This window comes from Oryzias melastigma, linkage group LG12 (genome assembly GCF_002922805.2).
Source record: "Oryzias melastigma strain HK-1 linkage group LG12, ASM292280v2, whole genome shotgun sequence".
In the NCBI taxonomy this organism is placed as follows: domain Eukaryota; kingdom Metazoa; phylum Chordata; class Actinopteri; order Beloniformes; family Adrianichthyidae; genus Oryzias; species Oryzias melastigma.
Window position 1 is genome coordinate 8,766,578 of NC_050523.1, and position 27,136 is coordinate 8,793,713.

General features: G+C 36.7%; 3 protein-coding genes across 4 annotated transcripts in view; 2 read left to right on the forward strand and 1 right to left on the reverse strand.

Moving 5' to 3' along the window:
• The window catches only part of pstpip2 (proline-serine-threonine phosphatase interacting protein 2), an 11,076-nt gene extending 9,600 nt beyond the window's left edge, over positions 1-1,476 (forward strand). Inside the window, exon 14 of the mRNA XM_024299902.2 lies at positions 793-1,476. Within this exon, the coding sequence (XP_024155670.1) occupies positions 793-848 (56 nt within the window). The 3' untranslated portion in view covers positions 849-1,476. The remainder of the gene's footprint in view (positions 1-792) is intronic.
• Positions 1,477-2,987: 1,511 nt separating this feature from the next.
• On the reverse strand, positions 2,988-17,754 carry dhx29 (DEAH (Asp-Glu-Ala-His) box polypeptide 29). 2 transcript variants are annotated; one of them, XM_024299900.2, is made up of 28 exons: positions 17,554-17,754; positions 17,370-17,443; positions 17,164-17,277; positions 16,959-17,088; positions 16,751-16,890; positions 16,534-16,674; positions 15,177-15,303; positions 14,683-14,847; positions 14,403-14,571; positions 13,803-13,923; positions 13,343-13,729; positions 13,003-13,269; positions 12,770-12,913; positions 12,526-12,702; positions 11,585-11,728; positions 10,903-11,047; positions 10,688-10,808; positions 10,497-10,581; positions 9,551-9,639; positions 8,428-8,556; positions 7,514-7,589; positions 7,222-7,446; positions 7,004-7,140; positions 6,051-6,141; positions 5,692-5,985; positions 4,600-4,731; positions 4,280-4,376; positions 2,988-3,319 (listed from the first exon to the last, which is right to left on the reverse strand). In XM_024299900.2, the coding sequence occupies exons 1-28, from the start codon at positions 17,717-17,719 to the stop codon at positions 3,258-3,260; spliced, it is 4,149 nt and encodes a 1,382-aa protein (XP_024155668.1). In that variant the 5' UTR covers positions 17,720-17,754; the 3' UTR covers positions 2,988-3,257. The 2 variants fall into 2 exon arrangements, with proteins under 2 accessions (XP_024155668.1, XP_024155667.1); XM_024299899.2 differs by having other exon boundaries at positions 17,370-17,446.
• A 128-nt stretch (positions 17,755-17,882) lies between these two features.
• Positions 17,883-27,136, forward strand: part of mtrex (Mtr4 exosome RNA helicase) — a 24,680-nt gene continuing 15,426 nt past the window's right edge. The window contains exons 1-11 of the mRNA XM_024299901.2: positions 17,883-18,015; positions 19,097-19,237; positions 19,702-19,768; positions 19,863-19,925; positions 20,140-20,252; positions 20,786-20,960; positions 21,047-21,137; positions 21,416-21,540; positions 21,688-21,786; positions 21,967-22,093; positions 22,167-22,298. Coding sequence (XP_024155669.1) covers positions 17,915-18,015; positions 19,097-19,237; positions 19,702-19,768; positions 19,863-19,925; positions 20,140-20,252; positions 20,786-20,960; positions 21,047-21,137; positions 21,416-21,540; positions 21,688-21,786; positions 21,967-22,093; positions 22,167-22,298 — 1,234 coding nt within the window. The 5' untranslated portion in view covers positions 17,883-17,914. The remainder of the gene's footprint in view (positions 18,016-19,096; positions 19,238-19,701; positions 19,769-19,862; positions 19,926-20,139; positions 20,253-20,785; positions 20,961-21,046; positions 21,138-21,415; positions 21,541-21,687; positions 21,787-21,966; positions 22,094-22,166; positions 22,299-27,136) is intronic.

A 27,136-nucleotide genomic window follows, 5' to 3' on the forward strand; every position in this document is an offset into this window, starting at 1 on the left:
CTGATTCGCTGTGGCGACCCCTGAAGGGAAAAGCCGAAAGGAAAAGAAGAAGACCCGACTAAGGGTGCATTATTAGAAATTGACGCACGCTGTGGAAGCCTGAACCGGCTGGAAGCTGTTGCTTTGCACAGTGTAATTAATCAGCGTTAATAAATATTAATGTGTTAATTATTTTTTTTATTGCATTTGTTAACTTGTTAACGTTGACAGGCTTATGTAAATATAATGTAGTATTAAAGCCAGAAATACTTAAAAAGTGTGCTAAATTTAAGATGGATTTAGTATTTATTGTTTATTACATTGCACAAGGCTTAGTGTAAACCAACTGAAAGGATTTTTCTCATTGTTACTTCTTAACAAATAAAAAAAAAGATTTTCCAGAATTTTTAGTTTTTGTTGTTTTGTAATAACAACTATATTTAAGCTAAAAATAAAACTATAATCCAAAAAAAATCTAGATTTGAACTGAATTGTGGGTAAAGTTAGTGTCCCTAGTATCTACCAGTATTGGCTGCTAAAATATTCAGGGATTTTAAAAGTTTAAGGATGAAACAGACACTCAAATTAGATTCCATTTTTTATTTCCTCGCTAGTTTAAAGTTAATTTTTGTGTCATTTGTCATGCTGAAGAAGAAGTGATCCTGAATAAGTAAAATATTATGCTGATAACTTTTTTCAAAATATAATCTTTACATTTTCTGTGTTTTTATAGTAAAAGTAGGGAAAATACAGTCAAATGATTATTTAAGGAAAGAATAACTTTATAATTTTTCATTTTTGTTTCGTTTCCAGATGGTGCACAGCTCTCTTTGGATTCAGATGCATGTTACAGCGTGATCCAGTACTAACTCTTTCAGCTTTGAAAATGAATATCTCTTATGACTCTTAACTTCCTCTTGTGTGGTTTTATGTAAAATGTTTAAGTAGTGTCATAGACATGCATAGACTTAAATTTAAATAGGTTTTTCTGTTGTACAACATTCAAATATCTGAGATAAGATTAGAGACCTTTTAATAAAACTTAGTGCTGCATTTTGATAAAATTACACTTTTGTAATTCTAGTTGAATACAAATACCTCTTTTATTTCCATGTATAGTAGCCATCTTTAGCCATATTATCATTTATTTTCCTTTGCAAGCTTTGTTCAGAATCTGAAAGGCATGACATTTTTGTCCTTGTTTTCATTTCCTATAACAAGTGAAAAGCTGTCATGTGACAGGAAATGCTTTCAACCCCTCTTTCTTCTCACTGCCGTCCAGTCAAAGTCCTGTTCCTTGTTGTTCAGTCTTCACTTCAACATTTCGACCTTGTTGTTTGTGCAAATGATCAAACCACTTTTTAAAGCTTTAGATTACAACTTCTCCCACTTAAAGCCATGTGTTATGATGAGCTCGTTGTTTTTCTGCTCTATGATTAAAAATAATTTAAAAAGTAGCAAACATTGTAACCGCAAAAATAAACAGAAGTTTTCAGAGCTTTTTTTTTTGTTCTGTAAATATTTCCTGTAATAACTTGATAGTTTTGCAACTTTCAAAAAACAGAAGTTATGGTATTTATCTCAGAGCTCTTGGTGGAGCTATCTGAAAACTTAATCATGTTGTGGTTTTGTGCTTTTCTGTTTTCTTTCCTGTAACAAAATTGTATACGGCCAAATCTGTTTTTTTTTTTTAACCTTATTTTTTTCATTTAATATAAAATTTGTTAACCACCAACAATCATCGTTATGAAAAAGCTCCAGTTCAGGTTCAAATGTTTAACTGAAGCTGTCATATGACCATCCCTCTTTATAATGTTGAGTTGTCAAATGAATCAATGAATAGAAAGTGCTCTACCCTTATGCTGATTGCATCATACAAAAACTAACTCATTCAAAATAATCATCCCTGCAAGAAAAAATAAATAATACCACTGAAGTTTTTCTTCTTCTGGATTCTAAATCTATTTTTTTTATTTTTTTTTTTTAAATCTTAACAGTTTTAAGCTAAATTTTCTATATTATAAAGTTGTGGAAAGTTTGCAGTCCAAGTGATATCCGAATTACCTCAGTACTACCTAACCCAAAGGTTGCCATGGACCCCAAGATAAACTAATAGTGTCAAAATAGGGTTAAACTATTTAATCTGGACCACCAAACTGGAATAAATTACATTGTTAACCCTTTTCAATGTTTATTTTTTTCCTTGTAATTCTGGTGTCTCCCCATAGAGGGTGCCCTACAAATAAATTCACTTTTTTCTCAGTGGAGAAAGTTATTCTGCATTCAACTAATGTTGGAAGATTTGTTGTTTTTCAGATGTTAATGCATGTTTTCTGAGTCGAACAGTCACTTCTTTCAATGATTCTGACACAACATGAATGTAGCATTTCTCTAAGATTCCATTTCCCCCTGAAGGACATCAACCCATGTGGTGCAATTCGCACGAAAATGAAAGCCAGTTTCAAAATAAAAGCTCACAAAGCTTCTGTTTTCAAATATATAAATTTTTAATCTATTAAATCGTGTTTTTGTCCGAATTCCACGTTATTCTCTTATGTGTTGGATTGCAAAAACACTCCACCCGCCTGCTCCTGGTCCAGCCTTTCTGTCAAATTTTGGAACCCGTTGTGGTTCAAGAGACAAAAAGTTTGTTCATCTGCTTTTACTCTTAAAAGACGGTCGTTAGAAACTACGCCAAATATAATGTCATCGATTTCCAGAAGCAAAAACCTAAAAAATATCAACTGTCTGTTGATTATAAAAACTTGAAATATTAAAAAAAAAAATGTAACACTTTTTTCAAGTGACAAATGGTTCAAAAGTAATCTAGTGACGATCGATGCATCCTGGGTTTTTTGCAGAGACTTATGGGAAACTTCCAGGGTATTAAATTTTGAAATGGTAGATTTGAAAAGCTCTATAAAATTATGTTTTGTCAGTGTATGTAAGCTCCGATCCTAAATTGTAGAAAGTGAAGACAATCTGAATTGAACGGTTCATCAATCAAATTTACAATATCAAACAATAGATTTTCTTTCATTGTAATTAACAACATAATGAGCAAATAAAAGATGAGTGTTTTAACCACAGTTAGAGCACATCATGATTCTGTTTTATTGAGTCTTTATGAGGTATAGTCCTTAAGATGATGAAAGAGTTCCTGGTGTTCAGTTCTTTGCTGTAATTACTTGGTGAAGCTCATCTGTAAGTTCATCAGAAGCTCTTCACAGCATGGAAGCTCAGCCGGATAAACAGGGAATCTTCATTCCAGCGCTGACTCAGCGTTCAGTCGTGTGTTCAGACCGAATCAGATCCAGAATCAGATGGATGGTTGTATCTCCTAAAACAGGATCAATGAGACTTAACACAAAATATATATTTAATCTCTTTTTTTATCTTTAACAAACATATTATGAGAGGAACAGTTGAAGAAGTTGACTCAAACCATTGCAAAAGCTTTAGTTGCTTTAACTAAAAGAACTCAAACTGCATTTTTTTACGGTAAGTTTTGTATGATTTCTTAAAGATAGGTCTGTATTTATTTCAGAGGAGTGTGATGATGCTACATGTGGGGAGTTTCCAGGTTTTCACAGCCAGGAAAAATAATGATTTGTTGATCATCTTACAATTAATTGAATTTTTTATTAAAAATGCTAAAACATTTAACTTTATAGAATAATGATTTACTTTTTTTAAATATTTGAAATTCTGTGTATATTACTCCTGGATACGTTTGTGGCATAAATTAAACAGCAATATTTATGATAAAAAGGTTATTTATTTTGTCTCAATTTTGATATCATTTTTAGAACTTATCTAGCAGTTCATATGAAGAAATAATGCACTATTACTTACAAAGAACGAAAACTGGACATTGTTACAGTAAATAAAAAGTTGGAAACAGATTAAACATTCATTTAATTCTTTAAAATATTAAAATGGGCAGCAAAATTCAAGAAAAAAAAGAATTTGGGGTCACAAGTTCCCTGCCGTCAGCTTTGATGCTAAAAATACTTTTTTAACTTTAATTTGTATTTTTTTATATTTACTACATCAGCAAATATTAAAATATTAAAAATCGATTGAATATTTACTTATTTTGTAAATAAACATGGTATAAGTGTATAATGCCCTTTGAAGAGTGCATTGGTTCAGGCTTTAATTTCTGATAATGCACACTTCGTAGGGGATTATCCCTTACATAACCACCAAAAATTTAGAAAAAAAATGTATGAATATTATAGTTTGAGCTGCTGATGATGAAAATAATTATTTGTCTTTTCTCTCAAGAATGTTTTACCTTCAAGGTTCATTCTGGGGTTTTCCAGCTTCTTTTCCAGCAGAGAGTCCATCAGTTTCCTCAAATGCTTGAAGATCACGCCAATCCGTACCGGAGCCTAAAAGCAAATAGTACAAATTTAAAAAAATAAACTTCCTCTAAATGTGTCTTAGATCAGAAGATAAACCTAAAATGAACATGAAAGAATTTTTATGCTCTGTTTTTTATGCATTTTAACTTTAAACTGACTTTATAAAACCATAAGCATTGAGCTAAACAGACATTCAAGAGTTTCCCATCCACCATCTTGCTTTATTAAAGGTGACCCTTTGAGCTCTGACCTGGAAGTTGATCCATCCATCTAAAGTGATGAGCTTCTCTCTGTGCTGAATATCGATGTCGCCTCCAAACAGCAGCATGGGGAAAGGAGAGATCAAAGTGGTGTCTCGCAGGTAGATCTTACCGTATTTCACCTGTGAAGGAGAGTTTATCAACATACAAATTTTTCGATTTCAGTTTAGAAATAAAAAAAATATCCAACTGGTTTGGAGGGTCAGGATATCAAAGCAAATCTTTGTGAAAATGGGTAAATAGGAGAGTAAAAAAACATGCCAGAAAGCCACTGGAACATGCTAGTGGGGCTGATAAAATGACATTTTTGTAGGAAATGTACAAAATGTGATACAAACATCAAATTTAGAATGGTAGTTCTCTATAAGATACTCGTCAAATCTGCCCGATTAGCCTTTAAAAATCCAAAATGGCAGTGATTTTTTAAGATGACCTCTAGAAGGAGCTTTTGAAGCCAAGTATTTCACAGAAATGCAGCTATTTGGTTGATTTTGTGTAGCAATGTGTCTTCTAGCATGCTAAATTTAATTTTGACCTTAGAGCTAATGACCATGAACCTGAACAAAGGGTCAAAGACTGTGCTTTCAATTATGGGGGTTGGTGTTTTTCTGTAATTACCATTTCTGCCCACTTTTGATATTTTAATCTCTGCACACACAATGTGCTCCAATGTTGATGTTACACATGCAATTTAGATGGATAGACAACAACCAAAATGGCAAAAAGGAGAAAAAAAATTAAAACTGAAGTTTCCAAAACTAGACAAATACAATCAGCATGCCAAAAAACATGTAATTAGACACCGAGTTCTGTCAAGTAGACCAAGAGGGTAGATTTCTAATAAAAATCTAAATGCCTGATCAAAATGTTATTAGCTGGGCTTGTATTGTTATAAATATAATCAAAACTACTAATAATTTGAAAAAAAGTTGTCGATCTGACTTTTCGGTTCTTGTTATAGCTTCCTTACAGCCTGAAAAAAGTAAGTATAAATAAATACAAACTGCAACTTAAAATACACTACATGTTCTATGCTTGATATAAAAAGACAAAAAGTCAAAATTGACAGAGTAATGTGGTACCTTCTCCTGGTAAAGCAGCCAGCCGTGCGTCTGCAAGCTGCGGTTGACAGATGAAGGGTGGACCTGAGCTTTGCCCTGAGGCGTCTCCACCGTGCAGGCGATCCGCTCCAGCACATCCACGGAGGGCGTGCAGAGAATGCGGGCCACGCTGTCGTACAGCCCCGCCGTCAGCGCCGCGTTCAGAACGGAGATCTGCTGCTTCGACAGGGAGGCCGTCTGCTGTTTGACGCGAGAGGGGCGGGATGACCAAAACCCAGCTTGCTCCATCATCTTCGTCAGCTCATGCTTTACATCCTGAAGAAGAAGAGATAAAGGAGTTTAGTTTAAGTCAAAATGATGAGTGAGGAAAATCACTTTACCTCTATTGTGATTAAAGCTGTCCGATTGAGGAAGTGTTTCCTGCAGTAAGTCATCTCAGCTTTCAGGCCTTCAGCCTGAACAGTTTTCCACCTGAAACAGTTACAAACAGCATGAAGAAGCAACTAATCTTCAGTCTAAACATTTATTGATCAAATAAATACTAATTTAATTCACCCTTGCATAATTATCTGCATTTCTTAATGAACCCGCGTATATTTACATAGTTGTCACAGTAACAGCCTTGGTCTCAATGACAATTTCCATACGGTTAAGAAGATATGTTTTTTTCTTTATCCAATGGAAGGAAAATAAAAACTTTTTCAACAATCATACCTAAGAAAATAAAAACTTTTGAAAGTTTAAATTACAAAGTTTAGTCACAAGAGTCAAGGTTATGATTTTTAAATGAGTTTGTGATGATCTTTAATGTTTATACCAGACATTTTTATTAGCAAATTTTATAGATTAATTGTTTTGGGAAAAAAAAAAATCCTAACAAGAGTTTAAGACTAAAAAAACACAAAAATTCCCAACAAATTAAACTTTCCCCTAAATAGATTTAATTTTCTATCCAGCAACTAAACTATTTAGTCGACACAGTATATTACAACTAAACCTGAATTCTAACTAAATTGTCATTTAAAAATCAGAGGCCTTATAGATGAAAGAGAAAGAAAAGGACATTTAAATGACAGTTTAAGGTTATTAATCCCAAACGATTATTTTTTTTCCAAAAAATTTTCTCACACTTTTATCTGAAGTCATCTAAAACTTTCTGCATATTGGACAAAAATAATTTAAAAGGAGAAACATTTTACTATGTATTTCCTGACTGAAGTCGTGTTCAAGAACTTTCTGGCTGACAGTATGGATCAATTTGGGCAATAAATACAAACTAATTAAAAAAATGGGTTGAAACTTGCAGATAAATATTAAAAATATTTGAGCGTACCCTAAATATGCATTGTAAATGGTGAGGTGATCGGAGTTGGCGACTGCCAGAGCAGCTTTAGCCAGGTTAGCTTCATCCTTTCTGTTCATGGGTGTAGAGAAAGGAGATTTCTCCGTCATGGCTGCTGCGATGGTTGCCTGGAACACATTTTTGGTTCATAACATTAAAAAAAATAAATTTAACAAATGATGAGGACTGTGCCATGAAGCAGGACATACGATGGGCTCCAGACAACCGAGGATGGCTCCGTAGATGAGCATCTTCCCGATCTTGACATTGACAGGAAGGCTTGCCAGGTGGTGCCCCAGAGGGGTGAGGGTGTGATCGTCGGGGTGGCACGCACCGATCTTTCTGAGGAGGTTGACGGCATTACTGACCGACTGAGGCTGAGGAGCATCCAGAGCTCGGCTCAAGAAGTCCTCTGGGGAACCGTATTGGCATTTCTACAAGGAAGAAAGAGAACTTTTTTTTATGTTTTAAAGCAAAACAGTTAAGATTGTTTTTATTTACCATTATGTGAAGACAGAGTTCTTCCAGTGGGACTCGCAGGATCTCGGGAATGGAGTAATCCATGAAAGCATCAAACCTGTAAACAACGGACAACAATTAAAACAACCCAAAATGTGTCCTAATGAATATATTCTGATAATGTGCAGCTTTAATATTTCACAGATTTGCAGTTTTAATTTGAAACTTAAACCTTTGAATAAATTTTTTTACAAAGAATTTTGAGAATTGAGTCTTTTACCTCATTAAACACTTCATATTTTCTGAAAACAAGTACATTTTATCCCTAGTTTTTTTATTATTAGAAATTAGAAGTTTCATAAGACACCTTAGGGCTGTTGGGGTCCATACTAGAGTATAAGACTAGAGTGGATTTTCATTCCTGACCTGTCCCGCTCCCACAGAGGGTAATCCGGTTCCGTCCCGCTCCTAATAATTTGACTCTCACTAATGTTCAGTATAATCTTGTTTCTGTTCTGCCCCCTGATATTCTTGTCTCTATTATTAACTTTATTATTATTAAACTGTCAGGATTTTTATTATATTTGTCTCCTCTACCAGGTTCCTGAACGTAACACAAGAATTTTTCCTGCATAGTCTTTGCTGGATGTCACTTTCTGTCATAAAACTTGCTGCACTTTAAATGTCAGCAAGGAAATGGTGACTGGTGGCTTCTGGGGAATGTAGTTTTACAACTGAGTTACATTGTAGCCATATTATCAGATAACTATAAAATGGCTCTGCCTTTACTTTTTTTTATGTCGATCTTATTGGTTGGTTCCCTGTCCCGTAAGAATTTTATCCCGACCCATTTCGGTCCCATGATTAATGGCAGAGACGACTCCCATCCCACGGGAATACAGTTGGAATCCTGTGACCTCTGGGATTCCCCCCCAAAAAATGTCTCTAGCTCTTACCTGTATTTGGGGTAAAGCCTGAAGCAGAAGCCGCTGCGGACGCGTCCTGCTCTCCCCTGCCTCTGGAGGGCGCTGGCTTTGGAGACAAACGTCTCCACTAGGGAGCTCATCTGACTGCTCTCATGGTACCTGAACAATAGGAAAAAGGGATTAATTAAAAAAAGATAAACAGTTCACTTTTGATTTTAGTACCAGAACATGGCAACACATGGACACAATTTGAATTTTTATTTTTATTCAATTCAATTTTATTTATATACCCCAATATCACAGAAAAAAAAAATGGTTCATTGGGCTTCATCCCAAAACAAAAACAAACAAAAAAAAATTAAGTCAGATTAAATGGTGTGAGCTTCCATTTCAGAGTTAAAACTTCTACATTTTCTTCGAGGTTACATCAGTCCACACGAGTAGGAGAGCCTGGTTTTAAGATTACCATAAGGAGTGCTTCATCATTTCTTAGTCTGTCTTATACTGTGACAATCACGTTTCGAGTTTTGAAAAAGAGGGAAAGCAGAAGAATGTTTTCTCCAAACTGTGGTAAAGAGTTGATTGAGCAATCGCTGAACTATAACAGTGGCTGTGGTCAGAAGCTTATAGAAATATCTCCCGTTGTATGATGTCATCGTGCCAAATAACATCCAGAAAAAAAGGTGAACAGATTTCATCATCCAATCAGTGACGCCCCATATTACCCATCATGTCCAGTTTCTTATTTTGTTTCATTTTCTAACATTTGACTCTGATTTCTGGAAATTACTTTTGTTTCTTTTTCATTTCATTTTTTTGAAATTGTGTTTTGTTTTTGGGGGGGAATTTACGTTTTGTTTTCTGAAATTTTGCTTTGACTTCTAAAACGTAATGTTTTTTTTTGTTATTAGTTCAGCTTTTTTAATTGTCTTTGTGATTTTTACTTTTTAGTGTTGAGTGATTTGTTGATGCGATTAGCCCTTCAGGGCCACCGTAGGCTCATCTCTACCTTCCTGTCTTGGGGAAACCCCACTATGGTTTTTTTCCCCCAAACAGCATAGAAGCTGGAATAACAACCCCCCCAAAATAAAAAAAATAAATAAAAAAGATCAACTGTTGGAGAGAATTGGAAAAACAGCGCATGAATTCTTACTTGTTTTCTTTGGTCTTTCCAGTGTCAATAACAAACACAACATCAGGAATAGTCACGCCTGTCTCAGCAATGTTGGTTGACAGGACAATCTGAAAAAGGGAAGGGAAAAAAGCTGTCTTTTTTTTCTTCTTTTAGTCACCTGAAGATCAAAAAAAGTTAAGAAGCTAAAGTGGGCCAATATTCTCCAAAATTGCCCGCAAAATTCTGTATGGCAAAATTTAAGTTTCAAGTATAACTTACTTTTCTAAACTCAATGATGCTCCAGAAATGGGGAATTTTGAAGATAAAATAAAGTGAATTTTGGTTAAAAAAATGTTTTTTAAAAAGCCTTCAAAGGCAAATTTTTAAATAAAGCAATAAACATAGAAAAAAATGTGGAAACCAAACTTCTTTTGGGTGTAAAATTATATATTTTTTAACAAATTGTCAAAATAAATTTATTCCTTTAAAACCCAGCCTCTAGTGGTCATTTTAGGAACTGCAACATGTGGCACTTCTGGATTGGCTTCAAAGTTCAGAATAAAATGTGGGTCATAAAAAAACAACAACTTTTTTATATAAGAAAAATTACATTTAAATTTACATTTATAGTTAAACACAGGACTGGCACATGGGAAACATTTGATTCTCATGGTGCAATGAACTTCATCCAGTGTAAGTCCTTGGACAAGACTCTTCATGCTTCTGCCCAATTCTGTAGCCAAAGTTGGCCACAAAAAGGAAGTAACATAGTATTTCTGCATGCGTGAACAGATTGGGTTGCCGTTACCAATCAGGTATCCAATTTGTATTATATCCAGCCTGGATAAAATATAAGGTTGTATCAGAAAAGGCATAAAAATCTCTGCCAAACCAAATGTCCAACTCAGTTAAAGCTGATTGGCTGTGGCGACCGCTTACGGGATAAGGCAAAGGTGAACAAGTAAAAGTTATGGAGCTCTCATACCTTTCTAACTCCAGCAGGGGGCACTGTGAAGGCAGCAGCCTGGTCCTTTGAAGACAGAGTGGAATGAAGAGCAACAATCCTGTACCTATAAAGATGGATAAAATTCACTCTGAGAAATTATCGAATTTCGTTTAATTTCATTTCTGCAAAGACGGATTTGAAACCAGAATTTATTACATTTCTTAAATCACCTGTTTTTGTCTCGGAACCTTTTATTAGAGGAGATGAGGTCATGCAGCTGCTGGATGTGAGCCAGACCCGGGAGGAAGACCAGAACTGCTCCATCCACATCTGCAAACTGTGGCGATTTCTCTGGTAAAACACAAAATGTATTCGTAGGTGAAACCAAAACATGCATAATAAAGTGTTTTTTTCTGCCTGAGACATTACTAGTGCTGTGCTGTACCTAGGTACTCCAAAAGCTCAACAAGCAGGTCCATGTTGATTTTATTGGGGTTCATGTATTGAAGCACCTGCCGAGTCCTGCTGCTGAAGTGGTCGAGGTCTCGACCAAGGTCCCAGCCGGAGGGGGCGTCTCTAACAATCGCTTCCTGAAACAAAAAGGAGACCAGAGTACGTAAATGGCTACACCAACCAAAACCATGAGTGTAAAGTTGTGTTAAGGTGATCCCTCAAGGGGGGAATGGTGTCCTGAGTCTGATTAGTGCTTGTAGAATCAAGATTAACATCCAGGTTTCTCAAAAGTGTATTATCCACTGGGAAACAATGCCATAATGAGTACCCACACTTGGAAAATGTGTTCAAGAACTGCAAACAGGAATTGCAAAGAAGCATGACCGCAACTACAGAAAACGTTTTTTTGCAAACATTTTGAACCAATAAAACCTTAAATATGTACAATTACACACATTTTACAAGGAAAATAAAGGGATGTATTTGTCAGATAATTTCGTCTAATTTGTTGACATTTGTTTGATCTTACTAACACAAATCTGATTCCACAAACCAGCAGCTGCTGTTTTTACACAAACATACTCAGGACTGCAGTCAGATAATATTACAGAAGATGCTGATGATACTTTTCAAGCAAGGAGATTTAAAAAGCACATTGGAGGGCGTAGATATACCTGGTGTTGCAAAGTCTTGCCACCTTTTTGAGTGACGGCGACTGAGACGACTTCTTCTTCCTCTTCTAGGATTCTCTGGCTGTACTCAGAGTCCTTCTCTAGAACATAACCTGTCTGTTCAACAATGTCCTCCAAGTGAGACACCTGCAAACAAAACAACAGCAGCTTTAAAACACGTTATTTCATCCCTCCATCTTCTCCTACTTATCCGCAGCGGGAATGATCTTCCTAAACAAAGATGGCAAAACTTCCTTCTGAACTTCCTCCAGTTCTGCCGGGAGAACCCTAAGACACCTCCAGGCTGGCTGAGGGATAAAGTAAGCTGGCTTCTATCAATGTGGAGGAGCAGAAGCTCTACTCTGAGCTCCTCACCTTATCTTCAAAGGAGCACCTAGTCACCATGCAGAGTAAATTTACTCCTCTACAGGAAGTATTCCTTCCAACTTTCAACGATTTTGTAGACAGTACTGGCAGAGAACTGAAAGTCCTTCTCCATAGAACTCCTCCAAAGCTCCTAGGACTAGGATTGGGTTGATAAAATCGATTGATCCATTTGAATTGACCAAAGCTTAACAGATTAATAATCGATCCATACAAGTAGGGATCGATCCAGCACATAAAGCTAAATTATGCCAGCTTGATGCTAATGTTTAATGAGATTTCCCAAAGGGTGGCTAATGCGAACGCTTGGTTGACCTAAAAATACATTGCTGACAAAATGAACATCTTTATATACTAACAGGCATGAGTTTTTCAAAATTTCAGGTTTTAAGAAAACCTTTTTAAAGTAATCATTTGTGGTCTGAAACACAGTTTTTTGCTCATTCTTTGCTTCTTGAAAAAAAGTGTAATGATGTAGTGCGAGCTCCACCTAGTGGCCAAACTGAAACGCCCTCCAGGAGAGGCAGAACAATGTTTACAATGTTAATGATCTGACTCACCTCCACCGGGAAAGTCCTGCCTGGAATGTTGATCACTGGGCAGCGGTTGAAGTAGCTGGAGAACTTGTGGCAGTCCACCGTAGCGCTCATGAGGATCAGCTGCAGGTCAGATCTCCTCATCACAACATCTTTCAGGATGGTCAGCAGGAAGTCGGACTGGACGCTCCGTTCGTGGACCTGCAGGGATGGATGTGAGGTGGACGAAAAGGAGCAAAAATGTGGGGGTTTTAGGAGCTTTTGGTACCTCATCCACAATGATATGGGTCAGGGAGCTGAGGTGTCGGTCATGCTGGAGCTTCCTGAGCAGAACTCCAGTCGTGCAGTACAACAGGCGGGTCCACTCCCCCGACTGGTTCTCCATCCGGATCTGGTATCCGCACAATGACGACTAAATCCAGCATCAGAGGAGGAAATGGGAGAGCCGTTAGATGAAGAAGGAAAGGTGTCCAACAATGACAGCCTCCTCTGAGACGTTACCTTAGCTCCCGGCCCGTCTTCACAGCCCAGCTCCTGGCTCACTCTGCAGGCCAGACTAACGGCTGAGATCCTGCGAGGCTGAGTCACCACGATGTTGCAGGGCTGAGCCGTTTTTCCTCCGGTCAGCAGCTCCTCCAGGAGAAACTGAGGGATCTGTGTGCTCTTCCCACTGCCCGTCTCACCCGCCACTACCACCACCGGATGGCGCTGCAAGGCCTCCAGGACTTGATGTCGATGTTGGAAAACTGGAAGCTGCTCTCGCTCTGCCTTTGGAGTTTTGATATACGTTGAATGACGTGACCTTATTCCACTCACATGCTGGAGGCATTCATGGATTTACCTGCAGTTTGGAGGATAAAGGAGACTTCCTCAACTCCAAAAGGAGCTCTCTGGCTGCATGAAGGCCTGCTTCTCCTCCCCGTTTCCCTGGACTTTTCTTATTCTTGTCTTCAATGTCCTCACTTCCATCTCTGATATCAAGACTATCCAGGTTCTCCCAGGATTCCTCAGGCTCCTCTTCTCCGCTCTGTGCTGGGGATGCAGCCTGCTGCTGCTGCCCTCGGCTCTGGTTCTGCTGCTCCTGCTTGAGTCTGGTCAGGAGCCGGGAGATGAACTGGTCCCGCGGTTTGTTGGCGGCGGTGCGGCTCTCCTGCTGCTGCTGCTGCTCGCTGTCTCTCCACTCCAGCCACACGTCTCTGTAGGTGGGAGGGAGGAGCTGGTGCACCGACTGGAAAAGAGGCAGGCAGAGAGGTCGGCACAGGCACAAAAACACTTTCAAACATGAGTTCGACAACACATACTTGTCCTTTCACCAGGTTGTAGAGCGCCAAGGTGGCACCCAGATGTTGAGCCTGCATGCTGTCTTCAGTCAAGATACTTGGACAAACTTCCAGAACATCTTCTGCTCTCTGGACACGCACCCTTACAGGAAAAAGGGACTAATTTAATAAGCGATTAGTCGGTTACTTTATATAATATGGAGTCAGAGTGTAGTAAAGTTGAAAGTTATAATGGCATTATGCTAGCTTTTTTGGCTATTTCGGCATTTATTAAGGTTTTTTTAGAATATTTTGGAGTTTAGAGAATATTTCAGCTACAAGCTAGCCATTTTGGCTAATTTAAGATTTTTTTGTTTTGTTTTTAGGCTGTTTTGGAGTTTAGCTAATATTTCAGCTGCATGCAAAGTAGTTTGACTGATTTAGGAATTTTTTTAGGTTAATTTTGAGATTTTGGAGTTTGCGCATGACCCAATTAGTCGACTAATCTGAAAAAAATAACCTGTGATTAGTCAACTTTTAAAATCATCGTTTGTGGCAGCACTATTAACCATCAGAAGATGGCTTACAATGACCCAATCAAAGAAGATTTTAAATGTGAGGAAAATTAAAACTTATTCCTACTTGCATCTCCAGTATCTGCCAGCAGGAACTTTGTGAAAAGCTGGCGGGGGACTTTTGGGAAGGTTCTTTCGCACCCAGTCGATGAGGAACTGTTTGGGAGACTTTCCCGTCCAGCTCCGAGCTGTGTAGTCAAAGTTTCTGATGTCTTTCGGTTCGTTCTTTTTCACAACTGTAGAGACAAAACATAAAACACACTGTCTCTGGATTTTTCCAGAACCTTCTTCTTTGGTTGATGTATCATCTACCAGAGCTGACAGAAGTTATGATTATTCTGATGTACCTTTCTCTGCAGGAGGGCCTTTCTCTTTCTCTGCTCGCTCAAACAAACTGAAGCTGAGATCTTCTTTCTCCTCAATGACTGGAGTTTTCTTTTTCTCGCTTTGAGGAGCTTCTACCACTTTTATGGCTGGATTGAACATCGGATGGGACTCCAGTTGTTTCATTTCTGCAAAATAAAAATCCACTTTTGAGAAAACATTTGAAAAAGACAGCTTGTAAACTTTGACTACCCTGCCTTCAGGCAAAGGAAATTCAGTGGTTATTCTGAACAGTATAGACGACCACATCAGGACAGACACTTCTTTGAAAAACTTCAGCGACAATAGTATATCAGAAACATTTGAGAAATCGTCAACACCTTAGAACCGGAATCACCAGATTTAGCATGTTGGCTGTTTATTACACTAAATGTCTCTCTAATATTTGATCATGATATGGTTCTTCTTTATTTTTAAGTTGTGAAGTTAAAGACCATTTGGTGTTTGAGCAACTCACCTTGTTGAATGATGCGTATTCTGTCCTGTGCCATCCTCTGACCCGCTTTGTCCGCTTTGGTCTTAGCAGCCGACGCCATTTCTTTAGTGTCATACAACTGTGCTGTGAGAATCAAGTACCTGTCATTCTGCAAAAGAAGAGACATTAAAATTAAAATAAATAGATCAAGTCTGAGTATTAAAAGACTTGCCTGGTATAAATGATGCAACTGTACAATTTTATGCCAGAAACTTTAATAAATAATAAAACAAAAAAAGCAGCACATTTATTTATAATTCATTTTTTGTTTTATTCTATAGCATATTTTCTTCACCAAAATTCTGTTTTTAATTTAAAAAAATACATGATTTGCCCAAAAAGGTTGTAAAATGAAATATATTTTTGTCTAGAACTGCAAGAAAACCAAAAGAACACACAAATCAAATGTTTTATTCAATGAGATCTTTCAATAAAACAAAACTATATTAAACAGCATTAAGATAAACCCCTTAAAACTTCATTATCCCAATATGTGTGTGTAAGAAAGCGGAGTATGTTATGTTAAACTTTTCTCTAAATTACAAATGTTAAACATTTACGATATAAACATAAAAAGTATCAAATATGTACTTTTTCTGCTATAACTTATAGTAAAATTCCACTAAATTTCTGATAGAAATTTCAACTCCAATAACATCAGAAAAGGCCAAAAAATTAAAACATAAATCCAATTTTTTTCCTGTATTGTAGTACAAAATTGTTAAATTAATTGAATTATCTGACAAAAGCATTTAGTTGAAAAAAAGTCTTGAAATACATTTTGATAGATTTGTATGTTATATAACATTCAGTATAGCTGAATAATAAAGATACATATGTTTTTAAAAAAAAATACAAGGCGAAAATTACTTTACTCAGCTAAACGTCATGATAATTGTTTGATCTTGAGGATGAATTTGTTTATTTTTGTGTTTTCAATCTTTTTTTGTTTAATTTCAATCTAAAAAAGTTCTGTAAAATTCTACTGATGTGTGAACTTATAAAAAACCCAGATGGGATTCTGTCACACACCATCACATCTTTTTTCATTTTTAATGTTTTGATAAAGCTTGTTGTTCAAGTCTGTTCTTTTTAAAGTATAAATTAAATCTAACTGAAATTTTAGCCTCATTAACTTCTAAAAAATATATTTTTTAAAGCTTCTGGAACCATATTCAAAGAATTCCTACACCAGATTACATTTTTTCTCTTTTAACACCTAAATGATTGTGAACTGTTGACGATTTTACCCTTAAAATAGTTTTTTTGTTAATAATAATGCTAGTCGATTTATATTGACTCATATTTTCACCAGAAAGTCATCTGTAGAATCACTTACAGGATCAAACTTTTCTTCAAGCTCAGGATTAACGCTCTTCTTCGCTCCATCTTCTTCCTCCTCCTCTTCATCCTCACTGCTTTGCTCTGCGTACCTTAAGATCCAGTCCTTGACAGTTGCAGCTTCATCCTTTTCTGTGGCCTAACAAACAAGACCCACAATGCATCAAAAATCCTTTTATACGAAACCAGTCAATACACGTTACAAAAGAAGAAACCTTGTGAGTGTCTTTGTGGGTGTTGGTGGGCATTTTGGGGGTTTGAACTGCAGGTTTCTCCTGGAGGGCAGGCTGGAATTTAGGGCGATTCTTCTGGCTCTCCTCCTGCAGCTGCTGGCTGAAACCATCAGGTAACTCATCTGGTGAGACAAAAACTCAATCAATCTCTAAATTCTGACTCTGTGTTCACCTCTGACGCTTCATTTACCATCTTTAAGGTTGAGGCAGAGCCAGTCGAGGGCGGAATGCAGATCGCCTCCGTACAGGACACTACTTTTCATTGCCTCTTCGATGTGTTCCCTCTTGAAGTTGAACTTCTGGAGAGCCGTGTACAAGTCCTGCAAGCAGACGACAGCAAGAGAATCAATTTTTAAAATATGATTTTTAAATCTACAATCAAATATGTGGTTTACCAGCAGTTTTTTGGTTGTAAGCCTGCCAGATATGGGCCCTTTATCTCCATTCTCCTGTCTGAAGTCATTGATCAGCTTAATGATCTTCTTTTCCAGATCAGCTTGAATGCAAACCTGGATTATCAGATTCAATATCAACATTGTTAGGTTGTATCTTCGTGTGATGAGAAATGTGATTTAAACAAATAGACACAAATTAGACCTACTGTAAGAATGGACTTTTCTGACACTCCACTTTTCTCCACCTGGGCTGTGTTGGTTAAACTGTAGGTTTTGGGAGCTGCTGTGGAGCACAATTCAATTCGACGGGCAGTTAAATACATATTTATGACTTTATTTTTTAAATAAATGCAACATCACTTTAATTATTGTGTTTTCAAAAACTGCCACCTTTAGATTTGCTCTCCTTTGATGATTTCTGCGGTTTGTTGGTGGCATTCTGCTTCGTCGTCTCCTCTCCAGAACCGGTCACTGCAGAACCTGAAGCTGCTCCATTCCTGCGTTCGGCTGCCACCGCCGGGGCTTGACCCGCCGACTTTTTCTTCTTTCCACCCATCCAATAAATCCCCACAACTCATCCACTTACGTGGAAGAGTCTCTTCCTGGCACAAGAAAGGCTAGGATACACGGGGGTATTAAAAAAAAGTTGAAACGTTTTTTTCCGCCTGTTAATTGTGGGGCTGCTCGGCTTCCGTAGCGGAACTGTCGAAATAACCTCGTGGTGTATTGTGGGTATATTGCCACTAGAAAGATGGCGGACCTATTCGGAGAAGGATTGTTCAACGTTTTTGATGAAGAACAACAAAGTTCTTCCAGCAAAAAGACTCCTGCGAGTGCGGCTACGGAGACAGGGTAAAGTCAATTATTTAAGCCAAATTTTATTGGTAAAACTTTGGTAATACTTTTGAGAAACCGTTGTACGATTTGCACTCGTGCTGTCAGAAATTCTTCGTACGAAAAAAAAAATGCTCGTATTTGAGGTTGTAATTAACCTAAAACATTTCTGGACTGTTTATAGTTAAAATACTTTTCGAGATTTAATTAACATTTTAGTAAGACTTAACCTGCGTCTACGTCGAAAATTGGACGTTTTTGGTATTGTGACGCTTAAAAACATACTTAAAGCAATGAAATAAAATTAAGGTAAAGATAAAAAATTCGCCTTTAATTATAAAAAGCAAATGGAAAATTTAGATAAATATTAATTCTCTAGTTCTGATATTTTTTTAATAATAATCCACAGTATTTTGATTGAACACATGTTTTTAAAAGGCTCATAGTTTTGAAAGTTTTCGATTTTTTCCCCCCAACTTTATTTATTCAGATACAAAGCAAGTTAGGGGGAGCAAACATGAGCATTAAACATTCTATAACAAAAATAGCAGTGGTAAATAAAACATCCAAGGCAAGACACAAATTAAAGTAACAATAATTTTGATATATTTTTGGTAAATTATTGTAGTTTTCTTGTTTTTATTTGGAATGCATTCAAGAACACTTAAAACAATCCAAAAAATAAATTAATTAAAAAGATGGTAAACAAAGGGCATGTGGTTTAAATTTACATAAAGGAATGAAGTGTTTGTAGAAAATAATATCAAGATTGATTACATACATCAGAAACTTCTGGGTCCAAATCGTCCATAAAGTAAAGAAAATCAGATAAAGAACAAGAGGGAATATTGAAAACTTTGAGTGACACCTAATTGTAAAAATCAGACCAGAAAACGTTCATATTTAAAGTTTTGGAGATGTTTTAAATAAATAGGGGAATATTTTTGATACATTCTGATATTTATTAACAAAATAAAACATTATTGAAATCCAAACTTTGTCATAAATTAGAAAGACTTGGGATTGAAAAGTCTGGTCAGCACTGCAAGTCCTCTGCAGAGGCAAAAATGTTTCTAATTGATTTGTTTTTATTTTCTAGGAAAGCAGCAGGTAAATATGGCGCTGACAAAGATGCAGGCTCCTCCACCCGGACAAAGAGGGAGGCAGATGATGACCCAGGGGAGGAGGTGGTTTTTGAGAAGAAACCTCGAAGTGAGGCGGCCTCAGCCAATGATCTAAAGTGAGATTTTTGATTTTTGTCACCGTGCTTCATAGAAACTTAAAATGCATTATTTGAAATAAATAAAGGGGAAGAAGGGCCCAGTTTTTATTGTTTTGAAGATTTTTTTTTGGTTCGTAAAATGTCCTGAAATAAGTAAATAGGAGTTCAGTAAAATAACCTGGGTTATGGTATGTCATCATTTTTTTTGCAAAAAGTCTGGATATTCTTAGCCATTAAATCTTCTCTTTATGATCCACCTATAATTCACTTTGTTGCCAGATATTTCAATATTTTTGTTTTTGTGCTGAAGTCTTATTTCTTTGACCATCATTATACTTTACTTTGTAAAATACTGACTTTAAGTGAAAATATAAAAATTTGCATACAATTTTTTTTAAAAGGTTAGTAGGATTTATTTTGGGTGCTTTTAAATCTTTCACTAAAATGTCTCTAATGTGAAATTTTCTTATTTTTTTTTTTAGTCTTTCAGAGTTTATGCCTCAAGTAAAAGTGGAGCAGGTGGACACAGTGGAAGGATGTTCACATGAGGTAAATGACATATAATAAATCTGAAAGAATTTTTATGATTGTTTTGTGTTATTTATCCAATTCAATCTGAATGAATGAAATGTTTTCTATTTAGGTTGCTTTGCCTGTGGACTTTGAGTTTAAACCTTTAAAGCAAAGAGTGGGGAAAGCAGCTAAGGTATGATGGTTTAAGCTTCCTCTCTAAAAATTTACACATTTATTGAAAGACTTTGTATTTAAATGATCAAAAACGTTTTGTTTTTATGTAGTTTCTATAAATTTCATATTTAATAGCTAATTTCCTAAATTATAGAGAGTTTATCCCATCATTATTCTAGTGTATTTTGAGGAATTAACATTAACAAACTTGTTTTATTAACTTTGTCCCCCAGGAATACCCTTTTGTACTTGATCCTTTCCAACGTGAGGCCATCCTATGTATTGACAACAACCAGTCTGTGCTTGTGTCTGCTCACACCTCTGCTGGAAAGACTGTCTGTGCTGAGTGAGTATCTGTAAAACACTTTGAGGAGCCACGTTTGCCATATTAGTGGATTTGAACTTTGACACATTATAGATTATAGTTTGAAAAGTTACTGAAAATTTTACATTTACCAAAAGAAGCTTTTTTAAATTCATGTTGTAGATTTTTCAAAATAAAGTTTTATTTTAGTTAACTAAAATTACATTTTAATTTGTTATTATGCATTAATTAATAAAGTAAGTACATGAATCTATTTAAGAATATGATTGCAATTATATATTTTCTAAATAAAGAAAAGAGCTCAGATTTACTTTAAGGGAAGAAAACTAATATTTAATCTGTTTAGATTGGTTTTCCCATCATAACTATAACAATGACAGACTTGTATTAATAAATGATCTTCTATTGTACTATATTTTTCTTTTCTGGATCATTTAAACACTATTGACTCACTTCACAGTACTCAGAAATGTTGAGTTAAAAAAAAAAAAACCTCAGATGTGTTTAGGGGGAAAAAATCCTGCTGACTAACCTCTTTTTTTTTTTTTTTAAAGGTATGCCATTGCACTGGCTCTCCGAGAAAAGCAGAGAGTAATCTTCACAAGCCCAATCAAGGCACTCTCCAATCAGAAGTACAGAGAGATGTACGAGGAGTTTCAGGATGTGGGGCTGATCACTGGAGACGTCACCATCAACCCCACTGCCTCCTGCCTGGTCATGACCACAGAGGTGGGAAGCAGTTTTGTGCAGAATGAAGCTTTTTTTTTGTTCTGTTATCTACTTGTTCTGACATGGAGAAATGGTTTCGGTCTCAGATCCTGAGGAGCATGCTTTACCGGGGCTCGGAGATCATGAGGGAAGTAGCGTGGGTCATCTTTGATGAAATCCACTACATGAGGGATGCAGGTTTGTGCAGACAGAAAACAACATGGTCCTTCATGAGGATCAGTTCTTTTTTTCCTTTTCCAGAAGCTGATCGAGTGGGTCTTTAAATAAACTATTAAACATTAGTTTTTATTCGAATATAGACATTTGTCAAGTTTGTTGTCATAAAATTAGCTGGAATTTGAGAAGAAGAGTTTGTGCTACTAAAGTAACATAAAAGCCAAGATTAGGAAACATTACTGCTTTTTTCAGTCATTAATGTACCTAACCTTAGATCTCTCATTTCCTTCCTATTTCAGAGCGTGGTGTGGTTTGGGAGGAGACCATCATTCTTCTTCCCGACAATGTACACTATGTGTTTCTGTCTGCTACCATTCCCAACGCCAAGCAGTTTGCAGAGTGGATCTGCCACCTGCACAAGCAGGTGGGCTTTATTTAGGTTCATTTCCATTCATTGTGACATTTGGTCTTTCTTTGTGCTTTAACAATGTGGAGGTATAGTCCTCCTTTTAATTAAAAAGAGTTCATTGTCAGTTTGTTTTGTTAATAAATTGTTTTTTTTGTCCTGCAGCCATGCCATGTGGTTTACACAGATTACCGCCCCACTCCGCTGCAGCACTACATTTTTCCAGCAGGTGGCGACGGACTCCACTTAGTTGTTGATGAGAATGTAAGGATTCCTGAAAACATCACTTAAAAACTCCCAAATATCTGACATTAAACATCAGTATTGTGGTTTCTTTAAGACCAGATGAGACATAAGAAGTGTTTTATCTAATTCATATAATTTTGAAATATTTAATTGCAGACGATTGCCTTATTGTATATGTTACTGTGTGATCTCCGTCAGGGGGACTTTAGAGAAGACAATTTCAACACAGCCATGCAGGTGCTGAGAGATGCTGGGGATTCTGGAGGTGGCGGTGGCGGCGGCGGCGGCAAGTGGGACCCAAGAGGACGAAAAGGAGGCACCAAAGGTCTGTCAAACGATCGAACGAAGCAACCCTAACCATAAGAATACAAAAATGAATCATCATGGGGCTTCCACAGGTCCATCTAGTGTTTTTAAGATCGTGAAGATGATCATGGAGAGGAACTTCCAGCCTGTAATCATCTTCAGCTTCAGCAAGAAGGAATGTGAGGCCTACGCTCTGCAAGTGGCCAAACTTGACTTCAACACGGGTATGTGGAGACAGCTGTTTTTTACGGTTTTACATGTCTTTAAGTAGGGATGTCCCACTCAGGCTTTTTTTTAGCCCCGGTCCTATTTGGATTCATTTGATTTAGAGAATCAGCCGATATTTAATTAGCAAATTTAATAAACAGATCCAGGTTTTCTCCTTTTTTTTTATTAACCCTCTTTTACCATTTAACACTTAAAAAGGGGACTTCTGTGAAATAGCTTGAACAAAAACAGTGCAAGTATCAACTAGAAAAAATAAATAAATATTAATTATTAAATATTTTGGATCTAATCACTTTTTCCCCAGAGCTTGAACTTTGTAGATAGTCCCTGGTAGTCGTCACTGCTGTCTCTGTTTAATTCTCATTAAAAATAATATAAAGATCTTTTTTTTCTTTTGAAATGCCTCTGTAGGTTGTTGTTTACATTAAGACAAACTAATGGAGACAAATGCTGTCAATTTAAAACGTTTATTCAAAGAGTTATTCATCCTGGAAATCTGAATCTGTGAATATCTTGCTAACTTTACTGAACTGTTTTGGTGCATCAAAGTGCTATTCTCTGTTTACAGCAATGAAGTGTTGTGGTCACTTTATGAAATACTGACTCTTTTTTAGAGTATTTATCTGTTATTAATAAGCTCGAAATATATAGTATTAAAATATGTTATATAATAGCAAGAATAAAATAAATATATAATATCTAATTGTAATGTAACATCCAATTTTGATTCATAATCTATGTGATCAGGCTGAATTTCTGATTACATGGTGGGTAACAGTCCTCCCTATCTTCTAGTCTGTATGACATTTATTATAACATATTAGATTTTTTTTTATGAAACCAGGAATGTACCAACTCACCTCCAAGTGATTATTTGACATCTTAAGACCTGGCGTCCCCATGCATGAACATTACATTGTGGGTTATATTAGCACAGTGAGTAATTCTACTTCATAGCAGAAACTGTCCTCCACATTGTGTCTGATGGTTCAGGGTTCCACAGTAGTTTACCATCACTAAGTGTGAATGAGGAGTGAACAAATAATGGATATACAATATACCGGTAAGATATGTGAGCGCCTGGAAAAAATGCAGATCTAATCCTTTATTATTATTATTATTATTATTATTATTATTATTACAAAACAAAAAAGTAATATCAAACACTAGCTTGGGTCTTTTAAAGGTTAAACAGAGCAGTGTAGACTTTTAAATTAATTCCTGTTGAGAAGATTTTACTCTAACTCTTACAGTTTTGACTTTTTGGTCAAAAATATTTAGTCTGGAATATATCTGGTGAATAATATCTGAACTAACCATGTGTACAGTTTAGAGCCAGATGGCAGCTCAAACGAGAAACTTGAAGAGGTTAGTGGATCTATTTTTCTGCAAGTAAAATAAAGTGGAGAAGGGAAGACTTTGACCCGCCCATGGCTGTTGCTGGATCACAAACTTGAACTTTTCCAAACCACGGGTTTTTATCTGCTCCTGATACATCACGATTTGAGTAAAGAAATACTCAGAAATGCAGTTTTAATCTTAACATTTTGTATACGTGTCCTCCATCATAAGAAAAAGGCTACAAGAACATGTTAAAAACACGAAAAACACTATTTTCATGTCATTACTGACGAACGGCTTAGTCATTATTGAAATAGTTGGTTTTATTGCATCTCTTATCTCTTAGTTGAAACTGTACTAATATTAACTGAGCACTGACTTCATCTCTTTGAGTCTTACAGCCAAGATATTGTTTCATAATTTGACATCATAATTTTTAATTGCCTCCAGATGATAACATTTCCTGTTAGCCTCAATAAAAGTCCAGAAAAATTCATCGCTGGGATTCATTTATGAAACTTTAGGAGGTTTAGATGTCCAAATATTGGATTGAAACCTCTTCATTGTGTCACACATGTGACGTATGCCCCCCCCACGCGGGCCTGCTGTTTGGCTCAGTTGAGAGGTGGAGCGGTTGCTTCAGGAAAACAAGTTTTGTTTGGATGTAATCCAGCTGTGGAGTGAACTTGGTTCAACCTCCCCTCAGTCCTCTCTGCTTTGGAGGTTTTACCACAAAGAGAAAAAAAATCTAAAGAGGTTTTGATAGTAAACATTTTCCTTCCTTGTTTTGATTTGTTTTTCCTGGACATACAGATATCTATCATCACTAAATAAACATTTATGTTGTGAAGCTGACAGTTTTGTAGATCATTTTAAAGACCCACTCTGATGAAAATGGTCTTTTTGGGGTCTTTAGCATCTTCTTGTGGCATTTTTCTGATGATGGAGAACATAAAAAAAGAAAAATAAACTTAATATTGCATTTTTGTTTGTATTTTGTTACTGTAATCAGGAGAAATGTAACCACAAACAGGGAGAAGACTTATGTTAAATGTTTGAAATTGTTTTCGTAGAAAATTTGCTGGCAGACTACAACAGGGATGGGGAGGGGGACGAGAGACTGTGTCCTAGTAGAAAACGACACCCGTTTTTTTTATTTTGGCTAAAAATCGCAATCAGAATTAAGACCACAGTAAAACACTTTTAGGGTAGATCAAAAGATGATCAGAATGGGACTTTAATGCGGTTCAAAGACTTGATTGAACATTTTTACCCATTGAAGTCCCACTCCAACCATATTTTTTTCTATTGTAAAATCGTTCCCGGCTGTCCTTTAATTAGGATTTTGCTGTTTTTAGCCTAAATTAAAAGGCCAGTTTTGTTTTTCTACATTAGAAATACAATTCTTGTGGACGGGGTTGTTGGCACGGATGTTAGCTCCGCTTATATCCCATCAAGCCTTTGTTTACACTCTCACGCAAGTTTACAGCATCTCACAACCCCAAGCTAACATTAGCATAGCAAAACTACGGCGCGAAGTATTGGGGCTAACTGGCCGTATAGTTTTGACCCAGATATAAGCTCAGATGAGAATATTAATCCACTAATTGATCTATATATCTGCAAGTGGATGCTTCAGAGTTGGAGCGGGAAAAGTGGGCTTTGGCACGCCCATTTGAGTAGCTCTGTCATTAGTCTGAGTATTTTCAAGCATCTGGTTTTTCTCTGCTCCTGATCCAACGCGATTTGAATGAAGAATTGCTCACAAATTCGGTTTTAATCGTAAATTCTTTAATATATAGGTCCTCTAAAATGCTACATGTTAAAAACAAAAAGACTTTAATTGGAGTTCATCTTTAAACTTTTCAAATCATTGTATTACTGCTATAATCAACTCATAAAATTTTTTAAAAAAACTGATTAAAGCAGATTCCCCCACTAAATCTCGAATTTTCAAAGATTTCAGCTCTAAATGTTGCAAAACCTTAAAAAAACTGTAACCTATTAACTACTTGGCACCAGATCTCCTATGAAACAGCAGGGACTTCTCTTTAGTGTCACTGGCATGTGTTTGTGGGCCAGGTTGATAAGGAGAAGGAGCCACGTAGCTGCTCTGGTTTCTCCTTTCAGAACCAGCTGTGTCTCTCATCATTTCCTACATTTTTGTCTTCTTTTCTTCATGCAGTTGTTGGCTTTGCGTGCTGACAGGTACTCTGTCGGCTGTGTTTGTTGGACTGGAGTTTAAGTCAGTGGAGAAAACTGATGTTGAAACAGATGACTTATCCAGATTTTGGCTGTTATTCTTTAAAAACAGAGATATCTGACATGTCATGATCTGTCATTTGATTAAATTAATGTTGGTTGTAATTTAAGATCTTGATTAGTTAGACATTTATTATCAAGTCTGGAGGATGTGTGGTATTAAGTACGGGATTTTATTTATTCTCAGCTACATGTGCTGGACTGATTGAATCCATGAAGGGTCCAGAACTTGTGCTGCACATCTCGGTGATGAGTTCATTGCTCCTGGTATGTAGGCTGGAGTTGAGTGTAATGTTACTGCAGAGGCATCCAGGGGAAACTGAAAGAGCATCGACTTTCTTTGCTTGAACGAAGCCAGAAAAAGGAAACATTTTCTGAATAAAAAAAAAACATTTAAGCAGGCAGTTAATTTGACACCGCACCCGTTTTTCTTGGAAGTGATCAGATCTGTCTTTATTTTGTGAGATTGGCCCGTTTGTTATCATATTTCTGGGTGAAGCAGCAGCAACCTAATAAATGACTTTCTGTTCATTCTCCCCTCAATAAGACGAAGTTGAATTTCCTAAAAACAATACTGCTGTTCAGGCTAAGTAAGATAAAGTACAGAGTCATGATCCTATGGGGAGTACGGCCTTCCTTAGTGACCTTGGTCATTTTTGTTGGTCTGAGGAGTTCAGTGCTGCTACTGCTGACGTCATGCACAGAATGTTCTGGCTGAAAACAAACCTTGGCTTCCTGGAGGAGAGGAAAAAGGACTCAACACTTGGCTGCTTCGCTGTGGCGCTGGATTTAAGAAAGGAGTGGTTATTGATGTTAGGGATGATTAGGGCGACGGATGCTAGAGAGGGCAGGTCGGACGTCCCATCAGTCCCTCCACACAGGGAAGTTTGACTACATTTGGAAAGATTTGTAAAAGAAACATACCTCCAGCGTGTTGTTGTTATACTCGACTAATATTTGAGTTTTCTGACAAGTCAGCGGTTTCCTTGAGGGCGAACAATAATAAAGACGGTCCGCCTGCACTTATTTATTTTTTTTTTTATAGCGCAATTGATAGAGAATTTATTCTGACCAGCAGCACTCCTTGACTGTGAGGACCATATTGTTTTCACCATTCATTTTTCCTAATATGTCTTTGTGCAAAGGTTGTTCATGTTCAAAATCCCACAGAGCCTGGGTAAATGAATTTTGGGCATAGTGACCCCCACCCCTAAAAGCGATGACATCACAG